At 42.3% G+C, this 19,947-nt stretch overlaps 1 protein-coding gene across 1 annotated transcript in view; it reads left to right on the top strand.

The window, feature by feature from the left end:
* Positions 1-348: 348 nt before the first annotated feature.
* Positions 349-19,947, top strand: part of CNKSR3 (CNKSR family member 3) — a 55,506-nt gene continuing 35,907 nt past the window's right edge. Inside the window, exon 1 of the mRNA XM_064413369.1 lies at positions 349-500. Coding sequence (XP_064269439.1) covers positions 449-500 — 52 coding nt within the window. The 5' untranslated portion in view covers positions 349-448. The remainder of the gene's footprint in view (positions 501-19,947) is intronic.

Below are 19,947 nucleotides of genomic sequence, written 5' to 3'. Positions count from 1 at the left end.
ACAAAAACCCCAAATGCCAGCACGGGGACAAGCGCGGTTCAAGGCACCCTACAGTTGCTGCTGAAATTGCCCCAAGGCTGTGACTCACTCTGAGCCACCACCGAAGCAGGGCGCAGCGCCTGGCCGCCGCTCCACCCCACGGCCCGCCCGCCGCTCCCGGGGAAGGATGCCGGGCGACTCCCGAATCGCCCTCTCTCCGGACCTGTCGGAGCGGGAACCCCAGGAAGTTTTTTCTCGGCGCTTTCCCAAGCACGAGGCCCGGGCGGGACACGGCACCTGGGGGCGGAGCGGCAGCGGGGCGGGCCCGGCCGTGGCCGGCGGGAGGAGCCGGGCCGGGGAGGGGGCGGCCCGGAGCGGCGCTGCCGGGATGGGAGCGTGAGAGGGGCGAGTCCGCGGCCGGAGCAGCTGCGGTCTGAGCGGGGGCTGGTGCCGGCGGGCTCGGACCGCCATGGAGCCCGTGACCAAGTGGAGCCCGAAGCAAGTGGTGGACTGGACTAAGGGTAAGAGGGGGCCGGCCCTGCCGTCCGGGCGCTGGGGGAACTTTGGCGGCGCGCTGGGGGTGCCCCGCTGCCGCCGCGGCTCCTCTGCCCGGCGGGGCGGCTGCGTGGGCGGCGGGGGAACGCGGCCTTGGCCAGCGCCGGCCCCGGCCGAGCCCCGGGACTCCCCGGCGTGGTGCTCGGGAGCTGGCGGCTGCCCGCGCCCTCCTGCCGGCGCTCCTCCGCGCCTGCTGGCGCCCGCTTCGCCTTGCGGGATTTTCGGTGTTGTTTTGGTTTCTTTCTTTTTCTGATGCTGGGAAAGAGAAAGTTTTGCAGAGAGACTGGCTAACTCCAGGTCCATTTATAGATGTATATGTATCTAGAGTGGGTCTCTACCCATAGTCTGCTCTGTCCCCTTCTCCCTGTGTTCGTCCTGGGCAGCCTGCTTGCACGGAGAGCGGGGTTACCGTGCCCCTTCAGGCAGGTAGCATCGTGGAAACAGAGTAGTTGAGGTCGGAAAAGTCCCGCGAAAGTTAACTTTCAGCTTCTCAAGCGAAAGCCGTTGACAGTTCGAAAAAACTTTAGGTTTGTAAGTTAAGCAAGAAGTTTTTAAACTAGCTCAACTAAGCAAGAGCTCTTTATCCTGTTCAGCGGTGATGGGACTGAAGCGCTGGGCTGCCGCCCGGAGAGGTGAATAGCGGCCCCTTCGTCCGCCAGTCTGTCCGTCCATCCCTCCCACCCCTCATCTCTCGGGTGTGTGCTTGTGTCTCTCCTTCTCCCGCCAGCAAAACCATCCTCCTCTGCTTCGATGTTTGTTGGCAGTGCTGGCATAGCAGCGGCAGCCTCGGCGGGTTCGCGGTGTGCAGCCCGGGCCCGGGGGGCTCCGGGGCGGGATGGCCGCGGGCGCCCACTCCTGCCCGGGCATTTCGGCAGCGCTGGGTGCTACCGGAGCTTCCTCCGACGGCAGGTTCAATCTCCTGTTGTCATACTCCGCTTGGACCCTGCGAGTGCTTTCCGAATGCCGACCGGGGTGTCGCAGTTCCCGCTCTACGGGGAATGAATCAAAAGGGAAGTGGAGCTATGAGTTAGGTGAGGGATTTATGACTTCTGGAGCGTACTTTTTTTTTTTTTTTTTTTTTTTTTTTTCTTGCGACATTAGGTTTTAGTGTGATCCTCTTTGGTTACATAAAGTATTTTCGCAGGCTTAGCCGGAGTTGAATTTGCGGAGAAGCTGGGAACGCTCTGAGGGGTGCGGGTTTGCTCGCTCCCAGCAGCCATTACCGCCGTGCCTGGCTCCGGAGCATCGCTCTGCGTGCCTGCGGTCAGCGCCTGGCAGCGCCGCGCTCCAAACTCGGGCAGGTCTGGAAAGCAGACTCATGTGTTCAGAGATGGATACTCCCAGCCCTCCTGAGCGGGAACGTGTGCCTGAAGGGGCCGGTGCCAGTGAGGGACTGTCCAAGCAGCCTTTGTGAGGAGAGGATTCCACACAAACGTGCTGTGAAGTTATGCGTTAACATATAAATAACTTCCCCAGAAAGATCTCTCTTTTTTTATACTTGGTATTGGTTTAAACTGGAGTGCATTGTTCCAATGAAATAAGCCTTTTGCTTTGGCATGTGGGATATTTATATAAAGCTTTTCCCTCATTGTGTTTTTTCTCTTGGGTGCTGAAAGTTTGTTACCTTGCCAAATTAAAGAGTAAACCTGCTAATCATTTTAAAAGCCTTTAGTATTCTTAAGCATGCTTGGCTTCCTTTCTTGCATAATTTATTTTACTTGCAGGTTCCTTGAACAGGTAACTCTTCAGCTGGACCCTCAATTAGTGTTATGCAGAATAATTTGAGGGCTGGCTGTAGTTGGGAGGTGGATCTTCTGACTAATGCAAACACGTGTACTTTGAAATGTAAAGGAATAAATTAAAGACTGCTGGTGACTTTTGTTTGTGCTGTTGTTTTTCAGTTTCTAGGTAAGCGTTCTACTTGTTTAGTACACAGAGTCATTTTATGTCACTCCTTGCATGACAAGACTGTAATAAAGAAATGACATGTGGAAAATTTTTCTTTATGGTTATACTTTCATCTCTGAACATGAAAATAGAGGCTTTAATAGCTAGCTAACAGCCTTGTTAGCACAATGTCTCATAGTTTATTTTCAAGCTGAAATAGTTATTTACTGTGTAGTTCACAACCACTGGGTTTCATGTTTGACCAAGACCAATTTAATTTTACCTTATGAATGTTATATTTAGTTCTCAAGGTTAGTTTTATGAGCAAGTGTTTGGAGGGGAGCTTAAGCTCTTTGTTTTCTTGCACGTGCCTTCTGTGAGAAGTGATGCCATGATCTTAAATGAACTGGTTGAACTCTGGGAAAAAAATTTTTGGCTGGTGATACCTGCTGCCAGTAGTTTGTGCTGTGGTGCTGTGGAGATGTATTTTAGGATCATGATGTAAAAAACTGCTGGGAGATGCCAGCTCTCAGTGGGGAGATTGGTTTTGCAGATAATGATTCTTACTTATCATACAATGATAAAAATAAGTTGGCAAAATGTAGAGAATGGTGAAAATAAGTGGTTTGACTCAGTCGATATTAATGTTCAATGTGAAACTGAGAATATTTATGCAGGATCATTTCCTCTTCTTCCCCCCATCTTCAATCAAACTTTGATAAATTAATTTTTTTTTTAATAACTCTCTCAAACCAAAGGAATCATGGAAACTTACCTTTTTCCATGAAACAAACCCCTAAAAGCAAAATCCCAAAGTAGGCTATATGATCACTGCTGGATAGCTTATTTGCTCTTGGTCAACTTACTTTTTTTTTTTTTCTTTTAGTTGCTTTTAAGTAACTTTTTTAACAAGGTAACTCTTGTTCTGAAGAGTTTTGTTTTGCTCTGAGGTTTTGAGAAGTTCAGTCCTTGGAAAATACTGTAAGAAGCATTTATCTAGGATTTAAAATGGAACCTATCAAGAAGTGGTAAGCTAAACATAAATATTTTTAGATATTTGTAGTCAGGTTTGAAATAAAAAGGGCTCTGTTCATTGTTACCAACAACAGCTGATACAAAACACAGTTGCTTGTCTTCTCTTGCTAATTCAGACTAGAATGCTGCTATTTTTTGTGAACAAGGGTGTTTTTTCTGGCGCAGGGTGCTGTACTGGCAATAGCAGGCTATGCAGCTAATAAGAGCTGCTCTAGTTGCAGAGGAAGACTTGTGCTTTTATTGCCAACAATTTTCTGTGTACGTGAAGCATTTTACAAGCAAGGATGTGAGAACTTTTTAGCTACAGCATCAATGTTTGAAAACAATCTGATTTTTTGTGTAATCACCACCTCAATTTCTGTCTGAAAGAAGCAATGGTGTAGTTAAAGGTTTCTCTTACAGCACATTGAATTTGGATAGTATTTAGGGGCCATAATTGGCCATGGAAAGGTATATATTTTCCTAGGATGTTGTGTTGATTTACTTGTACCTGGGCTGTCATGGAGTTTATGCTCTGTGAATAATATTGTCTGCGCTGTTTCCTAACTCTGCTGAGGAGATGTGTTTGGGGTTTGTTTCTCTGGGTTGTTTTGAGTTGATCTTTGTTGTGGTACAGACTAACATCTGGCTTGTGTTGTAGTTGACCTGTGATCTTGCTTTTGTGCAGTTTAAGATACTTGGAGGCTCAAAGTGCTCACCTGTATATCATAGCACTCTCTCATGTGTCTGAATTTCTTGAGAGTTCTTCAAGAGGTATTCCTAGAGTTATTCAGCTTCTTGCAGGCCAGGTGAGTGGCCATGGAAGTTGCAGCACATTTGCAGTACACTGTATAAAGTGACTTAATTTTACTGGCATAATGACAATTGATGGTATGGTGAAACTTTTTCTGGCCTCAGAAGCCCCTGGAAACCCCTCAGCTAAGGTCATTCCTCAAAAGATGTGAAGAGGAGGAAAGCAGCATTTGTCATAGAGCTCTGGTGTGAGAAATGTCACTGCTGTCTTAGAGACATTGCTGTGCCTCCTCCTTGTTTGCTGTAGCCTGATCTGTCTCTTCCCCCTTTCCCCAGGCTTCACATGCTTGTGTGAGTTGTGACTTCCAGCAAAATTTTACACGGTACAGACAGTTTGATGTGCTTGTGGTTAGAAGCCTCTGTTGTTGTGGGGCTCCATCACAGTCTGGCTTAAGTCACTGGAGCTGTAGACTCAGCTGGCTGGGGATCACACATCTGCTTTGGGCTCATTATGGCGCTCCAGGTTCAGTTATTCCCTTTCTCAGTAGTCCATGGACATTACTTATTCCTGCATATGTCATGAAATACTCAGATTTCCATTCCTGGTAAAGCTGTTGGGCAGCTACATTTATAGGTATGTCTGGGAGAAGAGGGAGAAATATGCTAATTTATTAATAGTTAGCAATTAATCGTGAGGGCCTGGTGTTCTTTTTTTAGAGCTATCTTGCTTACCCAGGGAGATTTCAACAAGGTCAGTCCTGTTAACTGTGTGTGCTGGGAACTGCAAACCAGAGCTGGATTTTAGTACAATTTATAGGTGATGCCTAGCACTGGAGTTATTTTTTAGCTTTTCTGTTTAGGCACTGTCAAGTGGATGCCGTTGTGTTCAAGTTATTTGGGAAAATCTAAGAAATCCCTGGTTATTTTGTGCGACAGGAGTATTTGGCTTTCGGTAGGGAATAGCAGAGAGAGCTGCCCATGCCTGGGATGCAGAACAATCTCTTTCTTCTTTTCTAACCTTTTCTTGGTTACCTAAAAAATACTAAAAAAGTGGTATTGAATAACCACTCTTTGCACATCCAAGCTTGCCCATAATGTTTTACTAGCAAAAGGTGGAATATACTAAATATGTCTATTTATATTCATTTGTGGGCTGAAGCAAAGTAAAAACTAGCACAACAAGTTTGTACTACTGCAGTCTTAAAGTTCTTCATGCGTTGTTGCTGAGTATGTATGAAAACATAAATCAAAGTTGGCCTCTGTGTCCTTGTGTTTAGATCACGTTTTCATGGGTTTTTCTGTGTTGCACTTTCTAGAGCTGCTTGTGGGTTGTGAATTTTTTCCCCCTTGATCTTTTTGTATTCACAGTCAGCTCTGTTTATTTGCCATTAAATTGCTGTTCAAACTACTATAACCAAACATCAGAAAGTCTAAAAGTTGAACACTGTCAGCATAATGTCTGGAAAAGCAATATTTTAAGAGCTAAATATCACAATAGGCATTAGTGGAAAGTCGATTGTAACTTCATAGAATGTAGTGAAACTGCCTAGTTAAAGGTACAGAGATTGGCCCTGTGCAGGCTGCTTTTCCCCTAGTTTTTTTAAAACTTGAGGGTCAGGAAGTAATTTGTATCTGTTGTTGGACACTTCTGTAGGAAAAGCCTCATTTTTGATGAAATATTGCTTGGGCTCCGGGTTTTCAGAACTCTTGTTGTGTGTTCCTTCCTTTCACTTCTTGCCTGAACCCTGTGTTTTCAGCATACAAAACTTCTTGAATGAGTATCATGCCTCTCATTGTTTTTACACTCATTAGCGCATTGCAAGAGCTACAAAAGACAAAGTACAGGGCACTGGATAAAAATGTATGTTGAAATTTGCTATGATGATTTGTTTTCTTTAGTAAAAGACCCCAACAAAAAGCTGTTACTCAACATGTGCTACAGGATGAATTGCAGTTATGAGTGATGTGTGAATACAGCCTATTATCAAGTACTCAAAAGTATGTGGGGGTTTTTGGGTGGTGTTTGTTTGTTCCTTTTTGTCTCTTAAATCCAGATTTCTGAATTGCCTGGTTTAAGACATAGAGCTCCTTCCAGGCATGTCTAACAGATGGTGGGTGACTGGTCAGGATTAGAGAGTTGCAGAAGAGGTGGGCAAGACTGTTCAGTTTTTGGTTTGCTCCATCGTTTTAGGACAGGATTTTCACTGATGCTTCACACAGAAGGCATGTTAATGAATAAGTCTAAACAGTGCCTCTGTGAAATAAGTGAAAGACGTTGATTTCCATTGTATATTTTCCATGGAAGTGATGATATTGTTCTGAATTTGCACCTTGTCATTGCCTAATGGTATCACACAGTCAGGCCTTGCCTTCCTAGGGGAATGGTGTATCTGCAGTGTTTCTCCTTGCTCTGTCCTCCACACACCCCAAATAAGCCCTGTCAAAAGAGGAGGAAGTGAGGTACTGCTGAGGGCAGGGCACGTTTGAGGACAGGAATGGAAGGGTGGAATTAATTGAACTGGGGTCTCCATAGCAGCCTCTCACACATTTATGGCAGTTCTTCAGGCCCCAGCTGCTTGTGGAGTTGGGGTAGCTCAAGATTCTAGTGTGTTTGTACACAGGACTGTAGTAAAATAAAGGAGATTCAAATAAAAATGCTGTTTGACTGTGGGTCTCTGGCTGATATTAGACCTGCTATAGAGTCCTTGTGTCATTTGGGCTCTCATTACCAGAGTGGAATAACTTGGGAGTCTATCCTTCAGGTCCCTGGGCCATGCTTCCTTTGCATGAGGAAATTGCCTGTGGGTTTCCATATGTGTGCCTCCACCTTTTCTGAGTACAAGCAATGACATTTCGCAGCTTGCAGGATCTGCAGGAGGTGCACTGAATCAGCCTCATCTGTTTTGCTGGCTTTAAACATTCATTACCTATTAAAATAGATATTTATGGTATTATGAAATGTAGCTAATTTTCATGAAACATCACACATGCTGGACAAAACCAAGCATCTGTGTTTGATTTGGTGAGATCAGATCTCTGACCTCTGTAACTGGTCTATAGTCTTGTGTTCAGCACCTGGCTGAATTCTGTTATAATACTGTATCAGTTCTGTGTTAAAGTAGTTTCTGTTATGTGCTTCTCTATACATCCTTTTGAATGAAGAATGTTCTTTGTCACTGTAATGACAAAATATTTTTTGGACTGTTTCTTAGACTAGTAGTTGGGTGTAGGTAAGCAAAGTGCATACACTTTGCTTGTGTTGTTGCAATCAAAGCTTTGTGGCATAAATGTGATCTTATCTTGCTCCTTGATCAAAGGAAAGAACTTAATTGGTGCTCATCAAGGGCTAAGGCTTCTGCTAAGCAAGTGTTGGTACATGCTTCTGGGCTAATCATCCTGATGTCTCTCTCTTGGGTGTTCAAAATGAATGTTGCTTAGGTTGCCATCCTTTTATCATTGTGTTTATTTATCTCAGTGTCTTGTTTTAGTGAAATTAAGTTGGCTGGGCGAATGCTTTATTAAAAGCTCTGCAATAAGCCCATTTTATCATTAAACAAAGGAGACCTTCTCTGGTACAGGTGCTTTTCAAGCCAGAAGAGGACTCAAAGTTTTGCAGGAGGCAGAACGCTGTACCTGAGCAGGTATCTTAGCACTGCACTGCTGAGGTGTGTGCTTGGCCATGCAGGTGGGGAGGGAGAAGGGATCAAAAAGGGATGAAGACTTATTTCCCCTTCTCTCATCCCTCCTCAACCTCCCTCCCCCCAACAGGACTTGCCCTATATAGAGGGCTCTAATAACAAGTTCAGACATGCCTAAAGAATGTGGCCTTTGAAAAAGTCTAGTGGATGGAGATGTGCCCAGAGAGTATTGCAGAGGAAAAGTGGGAACCTAGTGAAATGCAGATACTTACTCTGATGTGAAACTTTACTTTTCCTCCCTCCCTGTCTTGTTCTAGTCACTGCATCCCGTGCAAGGTGTTGGATTCTGTTTGTATTCTGTCAACTTCACCAAACAGAATTATAAGAGTATTATGGCAAAAGTTACACTTAATTGTTTACATTCCTCAGGCGAGCTGTAATGGAAACTTTGGAAGAAAGAGGAGACAAAAGATAGATTTGCTATAAATTCTGTATGTTTGTAGTCTTTTTCATCAAAATTTGTAGCATGTCTTGCGGTATTTGGACTTTGTTTTTACCAGAGGGTGTAATGTTATACCTCTTGTGAAATATAATCCCTGTGTCAACATAAAAGCATTGTAGTTGTTTCCTTGTATTTCAAAATAGTTCATCTTTTCTCTTAGCTATACCTACTTCCCACTATTTCAGACAATAACATTGGATAAATAAATCTATATGCGATTGAAACAAGGACATGGAAATCAAACCTGCCAATAACATTTCTATATCTTGCTGGTTTTGCTTTTGTCTCCTCATAACATATTAGGCATCACTGCATTAAAAAAAAAAAGAAGGTAAGAACATATTTTGCCCTCAGTTATGATTACAATTTAAAGATAGTCTTGGAGGAGCATGTAATGTTGGTGTTTGGCTGAGGACGAGTTTTATTGCTTATTTGTGAGGGTTTGATGCAGCAGTGCCAAGGCTGGAGCATTCAATAGACTGAGGTGGGTGCTGTCCTTCCATAGCAGGTACTCCCTGCCACTGGGTGCTCTGAGTGGTGAGGGGATCTATTTTTATGGTTGCTCTTATGATAGTTTCATGCTAATTTAATATTTGGTTCCTTACTACTTTGGGACTAGGTGTACCAGAGTGATGCTGACTGCTAGTATTCTGGCCAATTGTACTTTTATTCAGATTTTAAAATATCAAGAGAAGATGATTGAAGTAGAGCCTTGAGAAACAAAGCCTCTGGGAGCTGATGAAGTGTTCTTTTGTTGCCTTATGCAATTCTTGTCTTAGTTTAAAATTAACACATCATTATCACAGCGTAACTGGTGTTACATGTTTATTTTATTCAGTTTCATACAGTAACATTGGACAAATAAATCTATATGTGGTTGAAACAAAGACTTGGAAATCAAACCTACCAATAACATTTTTTATATCTTGCTAGTTTTGGTTTTATCTCCTCATAACATGTCTTTTTAGACCACAGCGTGGTGTGTAAGTTCCAAGCTAGTTAGTATCTTTGGTGTATAAAATCATCTCTTCAAACAAGACAATTAGATAATTCCATTGGATGTTGCCATGGTACCAGTAGCAACAATATGTGCCATTTTTTTTGTAGTCAGATTATTGCTGCATTCTCAAGGTGATGTATTTGGAGAGGAATTCTAGCACTCAGTAGAGTTAGTCATGTGCCAGGCATGTTTGGAGACTTTTGCTGAGCTGCCTTTCATGGAAATGATAATTTCCAGGATAGGTTGTGTGCAGTCTTGCAGATTTGTTCAAATTAACATGGCTTGGTTGCTACAGAATGCTGAATGGACTGTGTGGTTTCTAACACGTGTATAATTGAGCATAATGCATGTAAATTTTATTGTCCAATATCATCCTCAATTTTCCAAGGGTTAAGAGAGTGTTGAAATGATAGCTGGAAACTTAATTTTTTGTTTTCTGAATTATATTTTGCTCATTATTCTTCCCTGTCATTGGGTGTTCTCAAAAATGTGTTAACTACTGAAAACTAATTTTTGTTAAAGATTTAAACTATTTTCTTTCTGCTCCTTATCCCCCTAGCAGCTTTGTTAGTCACATATGCATGGGCCTTCCCTTGAGATGCTTCTTGCATCTAGGAATTATGCACTGTCTGGAAGTTGCACCAAAAAAATTGTACTCTGTAGCAGATTATAAAAAAAAAAAAAGAACCCAAATCAAATTTAGCTGTGAGAAAGAGGCAAATAGCCATCAATCAAATTGCCTGACTTCCCAACAAATACCTGATGGTGCTTAATACCAATGCAAATACCTGTGGCTTAAAAGTGTCAGGGAGACTTCTCTGCAAGTCAGCAGAAGGTCAGAAATATCTTGGCACCACCCCACGAGGAGGGTAGAAGATCTGTTCACACTCTTGCCTCTTCATCATCACGAAAAATGAGGATGTCAAATGGACTGGCTAGGTTACTTGGAGGACTCTTCTCTGCCCTCTCCTGTTCTGCTTTTTGTCTAGGAAGGTGGTAGGTCTCCTGGTCAGTTTAATGATATTTTGGACTTGTCTATGATTCAGACAGAGCCCTCAGCTTGCCACTGATGATCTTAAGATACCTTTGGCTTTGTTATGGTTGTAGTCTTGCACTTGAACTCTGAGCTCTCTGCTGTTTTAGGAAGTAGAATTATAGCTACGTCTGAAAGATATGAAATAATGAAAATGAGTCAGGCAGCTAATTGTTTCAAGCAATTGCTTTAGTTGTTTAAAGTGATTATAAAATTATGGAGAAGCTCAAAGATTTGGTGTTTGACTGCTCAGGTGTGACATGTTTTAAAATGCCTGTTGTATTTGGTGCCTCAAGACAGTATGTCCTGGTTCATGGAAGGCACTCTGAGGGCTGGGTAAAATAATGCCAGGAGTAACTTTTAAGAAGATAGAATTTCTGATGAAAATGTTGTCAAGCTTTTTAAAATGAAGCAATTTATGCATGCAAGTAATGACAGCATCTCCTAGGAGAATCCAGTAGTGACTCCTGGGGATCTGTCCATGAAGGAAAGGTGTATGCACCATCAGCTCCTTTCTGTTAATGTTGTGTCATTCAGCTTGTAAATGTCATTCAGCTTATCATTGATCAGCAGGTGCTGATGGCTGGTGATTCTCATGTGCCTGCACTTACTCCTCCCTGGTGACTGCATCCCTGGTGCTCGGCATCCTTGTTTCCTAACCGAGGGAGGTTGTCATCGGAAAGCTTGGCTATCTGGCAAGTGCATCAGCTGTTGCCTTGCAGCAGGCTGCTCCCTGACTTGCTCATGGGTGGAACAGTAATCACAGTGTTTGCAAGGGTGCACACACAAAGGAGAGGCAGATGTGAGTAATGGACCTTGCTGCAATCGGCCAAAACAGTTCCACATGGTGATGCGAGAAGGCAGCCAAACCAGATTAAAGGGATCACCCCAGTTCTTCTTGGGAGATAAGAGGCAGGCAGTTTTGCAATGTTTCTTTTTGTTTCCACTGTGGGAACAGGCAACAGAGTGTTAATTGCGTGAGTTCAAGAAAAGGAGCTCTTGTGACTAATGAACTTCTCCTTCAGCCGCAAAAACCTTGTAACTTGGAAGAGACAAGCTCTTAATTGTGTGGTGGCTGTAGGGCAGGAGGGGTTGTTGCTTCATATAAAGCACAAAAAGTTTTCAGGAACACAAGGTTCATGTGCTAGACACACAAGTAATGTAGAGTGTACTGTTGCTGCTTTTGGAAAATGAAATAACTTTGTGCTGGACCTGTTGAAGGATAGTATTTATTTTTAGGGCCACCAAAGATCAATAATGAGTATAAAACCTATTCTTGCTGCAAAGATGTTGACTTATTTTCCTCATGGAAGGGTCATAACCTAATACAGCTGACAAGGCATGGAAGCAGTCGCCTTAGGAGGCAGGCTTTGAAGGGGACGGTGCTTTTGTGTTACCTGCAGTCATCGTGTAAATACCGTGATTAATATTAATATTGCATGGGATTTAATTCTGTGCTTGTACTTACTTTCATTTTTATTCCATTGGAAGTGTAATTCTCTATGCTATTGTGAAGTTCTTTACAACAATAAACGAGATGGGCAGAGGCTTGGTGATGAGATGTATGTATGACGTGGTCGAAGCTCAGATCTGGTTAGAATGGACTGAAGGTTGATTTTTGCCTCCAGGTGGGATGGGTTGTTTGTTTTTCAAGTTGACTTTTGCTTTGCCCGGAAGTTTTGCTGTGCAGTTATCTCTAAAGGCTTCCCTTGCTGGGGGTTTTGGCATGGAGGTGGGTGGGGGTCTGGCCTGTCCCCTCTATCCATAAGCTTTCCAGGCCTGAGCAGTGTACCGTCTAGGAACAGGGATTGAGGAGCTGCTGTTAGCTCTGGCTTGCAAGTAAATACATGCTTTTGGTTTCTGTGGCTCTCATTCCGCATCTTTTCAGCAGGATTAGTGTGTGTGCATGAGACGGGTAACAGCAGCTGAAGTTTAGTGTCTGCAGACAAAGAGGTTGATGATATTTTTATATAGGATTAAAAACATTGGGTTAAAATAAATGTCTTTCATATTTCACATGAGTGGGATGGGATACCTAGAGAGAGTAACTTTGGGATAAGAAGACTTCTATGTTGCTCTGTTTGTCATATGCTTGTAATGTTCTCCACAGGAGAAGATTACAAGCTTGCTTTTGAGATACTGCTTGCTTTTGAAATACTGCTACTTCTCTTGATTTGAAATAAACATTAAGAGGAAAATAATGCAAAGAAATTTTTTGTGCTTGCTGCAGTTGAAGCAGCACGGCTGTCTAAAGGTTTGTTAAATGGCCACTTTGGGGAGAATGTCTACAATGAAAGTTTTCAGTAGTTATTTCTGATCAACTTTACTCTTTTGGCTGTACTTCCCTTTATTCCTTGTATTTCACAGATAATGTGATCTTTCCTAGATGTTATTCTGTCATGTTGGTCTTGGGTAACTTGTCACTTACTTGACATAACTTGTCTCCTGGATGTTTTACAATAATTTTCAGAGGTATTTGGACCTTTTTTCCCCCTCGTTGTAAAGAAGATACTTATAGATGTGACAAAAGCAAGCATTTTGTTTTTTAAATTTAGTTGTTTTAGCTATTGTATGGAGAGCCCTTATTCTTTTCCAGCAAATGGTAAGCAGAAGACAGGAGTGCTTGGTGGCCTCTGTGATGACAGCTTGCAAATAAGTTGTTCACAGTTTTGTGCTTATGGGTCTCTATTACTGGTGCAGAGGGTTCTGCTGGAGCTGGTGGGTTTCCTGGAAGTTTTAGTAGAGGGATGTGGGCAAGATGTCACTTTCCATAGTGGTCTTGGTTTGGGGATGTGAAGCCAAGTCTGCATAAACAGAGATTAGTGTGAGACACTTTCGTTGCTGTGTAATAACTTCTAAATATCAATAATGCCTTTAATTCAGAAAATAAACCCTACTCTTTCCTTCTCTGCCCCTCCTTCTCTTCCCTTCCTCCACCATTCCCCACCTCATGTAAGGACCTAATGATTAACTCGGGTGTACATAAGGTCACTGCAGTGCCTGCAAGAGAAGAATAAAGTGATCAAACAAGCGTCCGTTAATCACTGCCTTAAAAGTCCATTTCCATAAAGTTGACAAATAGGGCACTCTCAGGGGTTAAAGAGGTTCAACCTGGTTGTAGGTTCAGTCTTCCCTTGCAAAGTACTGCACCAAAGTATTACTTCTGAATTTATATTTGCAAGTACTTTGGGCTCAGTGAACAATTTCTTATGATTTGGAAGTTTGAAAAGTCAGTCACTGACTGGAGATTGCTACATGGCACTGACCATGTGGCAGATTGACTTGCAGAAGTCTTATCTGAGGACTTGAAGAGGTTATTTGATCTCCCATGATCTCCTAAGGTACCTTGGAAATAAGGCTCTGTGATACATGAGATACAGTATGCATCCAGGAGACAGGCTGCTAAGACAATTTGAAGTTGGTCAAAACAAACAAATAAGTGTATATAGATAAGATTTCTGGTATTTCCAGATTGGATGTAATATCTTTTTATTACTGGGCAAACATCTGCTTCTTAAGTTTTTTTGCACTTCCAGTTTCAAACAGCCCTTATACCCATTGCATGACATTTTAAAAAACAACATAAATGTTAGTAATAAATGTCCTGGCATCTTCCAAATCAGTATTTCAGGGACCAGAAAATATGATGCTCATGAAATATAACCTAATTCTTCTTTCTACCCCATTCTTCAAGTGTAATGTTAGTCACAGAGCTATACAAAACACTCAGTTTCACATGAAACCTTGTGTTTACTGCTTCTCATTACTTATGTTGTTGGTACTGATTTGCCAAAAAACCTGAGCACTAAGAGGATGCTTGATGTGCTTCTTTAAACTTAATGCTATTTGAAATGTAAGTGGAGCAGTAAGTAGAAGAAAAATAAGATGTCTAGGTGACTCTAGAAATAGAAATCGGGGAGGGGAGTATATTGTGTTAAAAAATAGGCGTAAAGGTTATCGCAACCATTGTTTTTAGGACAGCATTTGCATTTGTATGTTTCTAGCCTGTTTATTGCAGCAGGGGGACAGTAGGTTATTTTTAGTGTTTCAGGTGATATTACAAATTCAGCATCAGGACCTTATTGTGGAAGATTGCATGCAATCATCCACATACATTCACACACACATGTAGGGTGCTCCCAAACTGCTGAATTCTGTCAGGCATTGCAAATTCAAACCATTTATGGGATTTTCATCTCTTCTTCCATCTGTTTTGGAAGTACAGAACTCAAAGCTTTAAGGGGAGATTGTCCATTTAATAATCTCTTGGAAGAGAGGCTGTTAAATTGTTATATACCGCTTTCACAAATGTTATCCGATCCATTCAGCCTTATTGAAAATCCAGTTTAGAAAGTCCTTCACCTTGGTCACTACACAGCAGTAAAGTGGCTGATGTGAAGTTTGGCACAACTGAAATAGAGAATAGAATTTTTCTGATAGAACAGAATAGAAATAGAACAGAATTTTTCTGATGCAGGAGAAATATGGTGCTTACAAGGTGGATCTACCACTAGGGTAGCACATTTTCTCCATGAATGGCTTGACAGTTTTAGGAGGGACCTGCCAGTTTGTGCTTCTTGTAAAGGTTTCTGTTATCTACCAGTTCATGTTCTTTCAGCTATTGACTTTGTGTTGACTGACACAAGCATGGCAATTATGTTTGGCTTTTTTTAAACTTGATTAATTAGTTTGGTATGAAAGCCGTCCCTAATAAAAATGTTAACCTACAGAGAAAATTATATTTTGCTTAAAAAAACTCCAAGTGCAGCATTGTTCTTAAAATAAGAAAAACCAAACAAAAAACTCACACAAAATCATACAGATCAAACACTAGGAACCCTGCCCAACTGCATAGTGACACAGAAAAATCTCAGTATGAGGAAAAACTTGATTATTCATAAGAATTCAGTGATGCTGTGTAGACAAAGAGAATGGTTAAATGCATGAAAATAATGAACTGAAGAAGCACTGCTTTGAAGTGTCAGTAGGTGAAAGGTATTATAGGTGGAAATACAGGTGACTGTTCTATTGACGTTACCTCTCTGTGAAGCAGAAGCACTTCCTCTTTCAGACACCTTTGAATTTTTGACATCTTGAAGTTTCCGCTTGTGATGGTGCTGGTGTAAGCTGTGTGTTACTGTGAATGCATTAACATCACAATTGAAATTCCAAGACTCTAAAAGGGAAAAGGCTCATTAAGTTGTCCACGAGTGTTCCTATGTCAGCTCTTGTGAAAATTGTTTGAATTTGTTTGTGAATTGCTTTATAGTAATAATAAATTTAGGTAAACTGGAAAAGTACAATGGTAAGAAGCTGCCTTTTTGTAAGTTTAACTTCAACGTCTGCTGCTTTGAAAATTGGATTAAGGATATGTGAGAGTTGGAGTGAAACCTGCCAAAGGACATACGCTTTTGTAAGGAGTTTAATGCTTTCTTCAGATTTTTTTTTTTTCTGCAAGCAGTGCAACCCTACATCCTATACCACACTGTGTTTCTCAGTGTTCTCTCTTTTTTTATCATTCACTGTCTTTTGTCCAATGCCCTGTCAGTTATTAGAGAGCCTTATATTCCTTAAATCCATGTGCCAAGTGCAGTCCTGCGCTGGTTCCCCCTGTATGGCACCAATAATTTCCCAGAGCTATGCCAAACCTGTCATTTGCTGCCAGGTGGTACACTAGTGTGCCAGGGATGGGGAATGTTGGTCCAGCCTACTTGCAATGTTTCTCTGGTGCCCTGGCATGCCTCGCAGAATGTGCTCAGATACCAGAGCACATGGTGAGACCCCCTCGTCATCTCCCTTTTGCTATGGTCCTGGCAGGTTTTCTGGAAAGGGGCAGGTAGTAACAGTGCAGGGATGTTGGATCAGGAGACCCCACCGTGGTGCCTTCCAGCTTTACCTGTTCTGTCATTCAGAGGTGAGAAAGAAGGGGACCAGGGGTGTTGGAGAGAGCAGTGAGACTGGACAATGGGAAGAATAAGGCTAAAGAGGTGGTCTTCAGCCGTACATCATGAACTACAGACTGAGTCCAAATTCCATTATTTCCACAGCTTCTAGAGTTTTTGCCTCTGGAGATTGAAACAATTTCCTATTCCTGCTATGGATTAAGCTGCAATATGTATTTCACTTGAACAATAAAACAAAATTAAATTATTTCCCTTAAACAAAAAGAGAATCTGGTTCTTGTAATCTTGTGAATGACTCCATAGCTAACATTGGAACTATTTTATGTTCAGTGCTATTATACTTCTGTAAGCAAAATGGTAGTGTTTTAAAGACTTGTTTTGAGCAAAAATTCTCTTGTAAGATGTGTGTGTTAGAATAGTGGTATTAAAAAGAAACCACACAACAAATTCAGCATAGTTGTGTGAGCTGGAAAATTCTGGGAAATGTATTTCCTCTGCGGTTGCGTTGATTTAGTGAAAACAGCTGTATCTGCTAGTAACAGCAGTGAGATTTCTTTTGGGCTTCTCTTTGGAGCTGTTAATGGGTTTGAGGAAATACACGACTCTGAGTGGGGTCTGCAGCCAGTCTAGTGCAGTGTGTAGGGAGTCTCGCAAAGCACGAGTCAGGTCTCAGATAGAGGAGCTCTCCTGGTCGTAGTTGTGCCATTTTCTGCTCTCTGTCCTCCACCTCCTGCATCTTTCTGCCCGTGTTTTGCAGTAACTCCACAGCAGAGATGGCAGACTGTGTGTCTTCCTGTGTGTTTTTCCAATTTGTAGCCCATTATACTGGCTGAAGCTGCTGCTGCTGAGCTTTTAGAGTCCTATTGCACAGTTGAGGCACAGGCATCCTCCTGGCTTGCCTTTTGCTTGCGAGATGTTGATGTTACGTGGTTGGGACAAGTCTCTCTGGTGGTGTGGGGGAGCTTCACCTCAGTTTTTTTGGTAAAAGTGAGTTGGCAGTGACCACCTGTACATCTCTCTGTGCTGTCTGGGATCCAGTGAATCTTTTGAGGTCGTGTTGTCTGTCCTTTGGCATGAGGCCTCCTCACTCAGAGAGTGGGTCAGGGTGCTGGAGCAGCCTGAAGCTGACCTGGCAATTGTTCTCCCACTCCTGTTCCTGTTGCCACCTAGCTGCAGGAGGGGACAAATGGGGCTGTGGTGTGCCCATGGGTGCTTTGTTTCTGCAGCAGTCAGGAGGGAACACATGATGGAGGGGAGTGATTCCCTATAAAACCAAGCACTGTGTGGAGGGAGGGAAGAAGGCCTTGCTTGCTGATTTCTCCCAGCTGCAGCTTTCAGTGGCCAGATGCCACTGTGCTTTCATTCTTGCCAAAACTCTACTGTGCCTAGGCAAAGCTTTATTTGTATCAATGAAGCAAAACAATTTTTGGGTGAACAGATCTACTGGAACTATAGAAGTTGCAAACTCCTGTTTGAGTACAATTTAAAACGCCTCAGCCAGCATTTCTTAAAGTGTACTTAGTGTGGAAAAAAGCTTTAGTGGGATGAGAAAAATGAATACCAGAATCATCTGGTTTTCTCCACTTCTTGCTTTTGATTTTACCACTTGCTTTTTTTTTTTTTTTTTCTGCTGGAGAAAGACTTAGTGTGTTTCTTGAATTGTTGGGAAACAACTTGTGAGTATCCAAGAGCAGTGTAGTTTTCAAACCCAGGGTGCAACAGATTCTCCACATTGAAACTTCGGTGAAAGTTTCATTGTCAGGGTTTTGGCACAGTACATGAGGATGATGTGTTGTGTCACTCACAGTCCATAGGACATATTTATATATTCTGATGTATGTGGAACAGTTCTACACTCAGTGCATGAGTGAAATCGATGAAGCTGCTATATGCTGGTGCAATAAGTTAACTCTCTTCTAGTGATGCTCTGTTTAAGCAACATCTTTTGTTCAGTCACCATATCAGTTGCAAACCACTTAAGAAGAGAATTCTTTAGGGTGTAGGAAGAAGCTGGCAGTATTTTAAGTCCTGTTGCATCTCTCTGAGTACAGGTATTTGGATGTTCTTGCTTCACATAATGTATGCAACTGTAAAGTCACAGTGAGTGATGATCCTCCTACTGTGATTAAAGCTCTCTATTTCCTGACAGTCATATCTTCACCAGCAAAATGATTTTATCAGGTTGTGGTAAACACAAGGTTTCTTTCACTGGGCATGATGGCTATCAAAAGTTTGCATGACTTAGTTCAAGAACAATCTTTTTTTGTTTAAAACCCCCTTATTTTTTATTAAAATGTGCATTTTTTTTCCCCTGCCATTAAAGTAGTGTACTAGAATATGCTCTACCAGTCTCTGCGGGTTTAAAATGAGTTTTTTGGTGGGATATAAGGTAACTGCTAGATGTAATGGTAAAGAATTAGGGTGAGAAAGAATAACAAGATCTGAGACCTGCTGGCTGAAGTGCTTGTGTGTCAGTTGGGAGCCATTCTAAACCCATGTAACTACCACTGTTTTAAACACAACCAGCAGACAAATAGGCACACCTCTGCATGCATTAGTATATTGGGGAAAAAAGATGTTTTCTTGTTTCAGTTTGGAGTTTATAGTAGTTCTTAAGTGGTACTGGAGCAACAAATAAAATGGCCTCATTACAGCTACAGCATACTGGCTTTGTATTTGGTTCATACTGCCTTGCTTGTGCACCCAGCAGATGAGTATAAATTGCACCTTGCCACAAGTAGGATATTGTTTTTACTGTGAGGTGGGGGAGGATGTTGTCAGAAGTGTCCCTGAAGACATTCTGTGGCATTAACTAGGAAGCTATTTGGGCTTGTCTGCCTAAAGCAGGTGTGTTCTCTATTTTAATGATGTGTTTGCATGCATTTGCTGAGTGTTGGCTTTTATTGCACGTTCTGTTGAAACTAAGAGTGCCAGGTCTGTCTGCACAGAACATATGGATATGCTCTGTTTCCATCTCATTCATGGAATGTGCCAAAAAAATCTGTTAAAACATGGAAAGATTGATTTTGCAAAACATAGCTGGTCAGTGAGTGATGCAGTTGATTCTTAAAAGAGAAAACCAAAGAGTGAGTGTTGCTCTGTGTGAAGCTACTGCATCATATGGACATTAATCCCGGATGCATACAGAGCATACACCAAGGTCAGCAGGAAAAAATAGTTTGCATCTGTTCTCTTCTTTTTTCATCCTTCTCTGGTCAGGAGTCCTTTTTCTGGTGATGTCTGGGATTAGCAAAGAGTTACAGCTGAAATGCTGGGAGCAAGATATCATGCTGTTGGTTGTTTGAATATGAACCCTTCCTTGTTTGTGGTCCCATTTTTTTCCTAGGATGAGTATTTAGGGTAGCACTATGGAGTCTGACTGCCTGGGGCTGGGTGGTAACTCCTCAATGAAGGGGTGTCTCATCTCTTCCCTCTCTCTCCCAGGTGAGTGAAAATTTCACTCCTGGAAGCCAAATGGTATTTAATGGCTGAATATTCACAGATGAGTCAGTCTCTTAGGGAAGTGGGTGATACCAGTGAGTGTGATGGCACCAAAGCCCCACGGGGTTGTGGCCTAGGGCCCCACAGTTTTGCACAGATATCCAGTCCAGTTCTGCTAGTGAAAAGCATGATTGCATGTATATTCTGATACCTGCCGTTTTTGGTTAAACCTATATGATGTT

The sequence above is a fragment of the Passer domesticus genome, chromosome 3 (assembly GCF_036417665.1).
Source record: "Passer domesticus isolate bPasDom1 chromosome 3, bPasDom1.hap1, whole genome shotgun sequence".
Taxonomy (NCBI): Eukaryota; Metazoa; Chordata; class Aves; order Passeriformes; family Passeridae; genus Passer; species Passer domesticus.
Note: the sequence above shows the minus strand (reverse complement) of the source record. Positions and strands in the feature narration are given on the sequence as shown.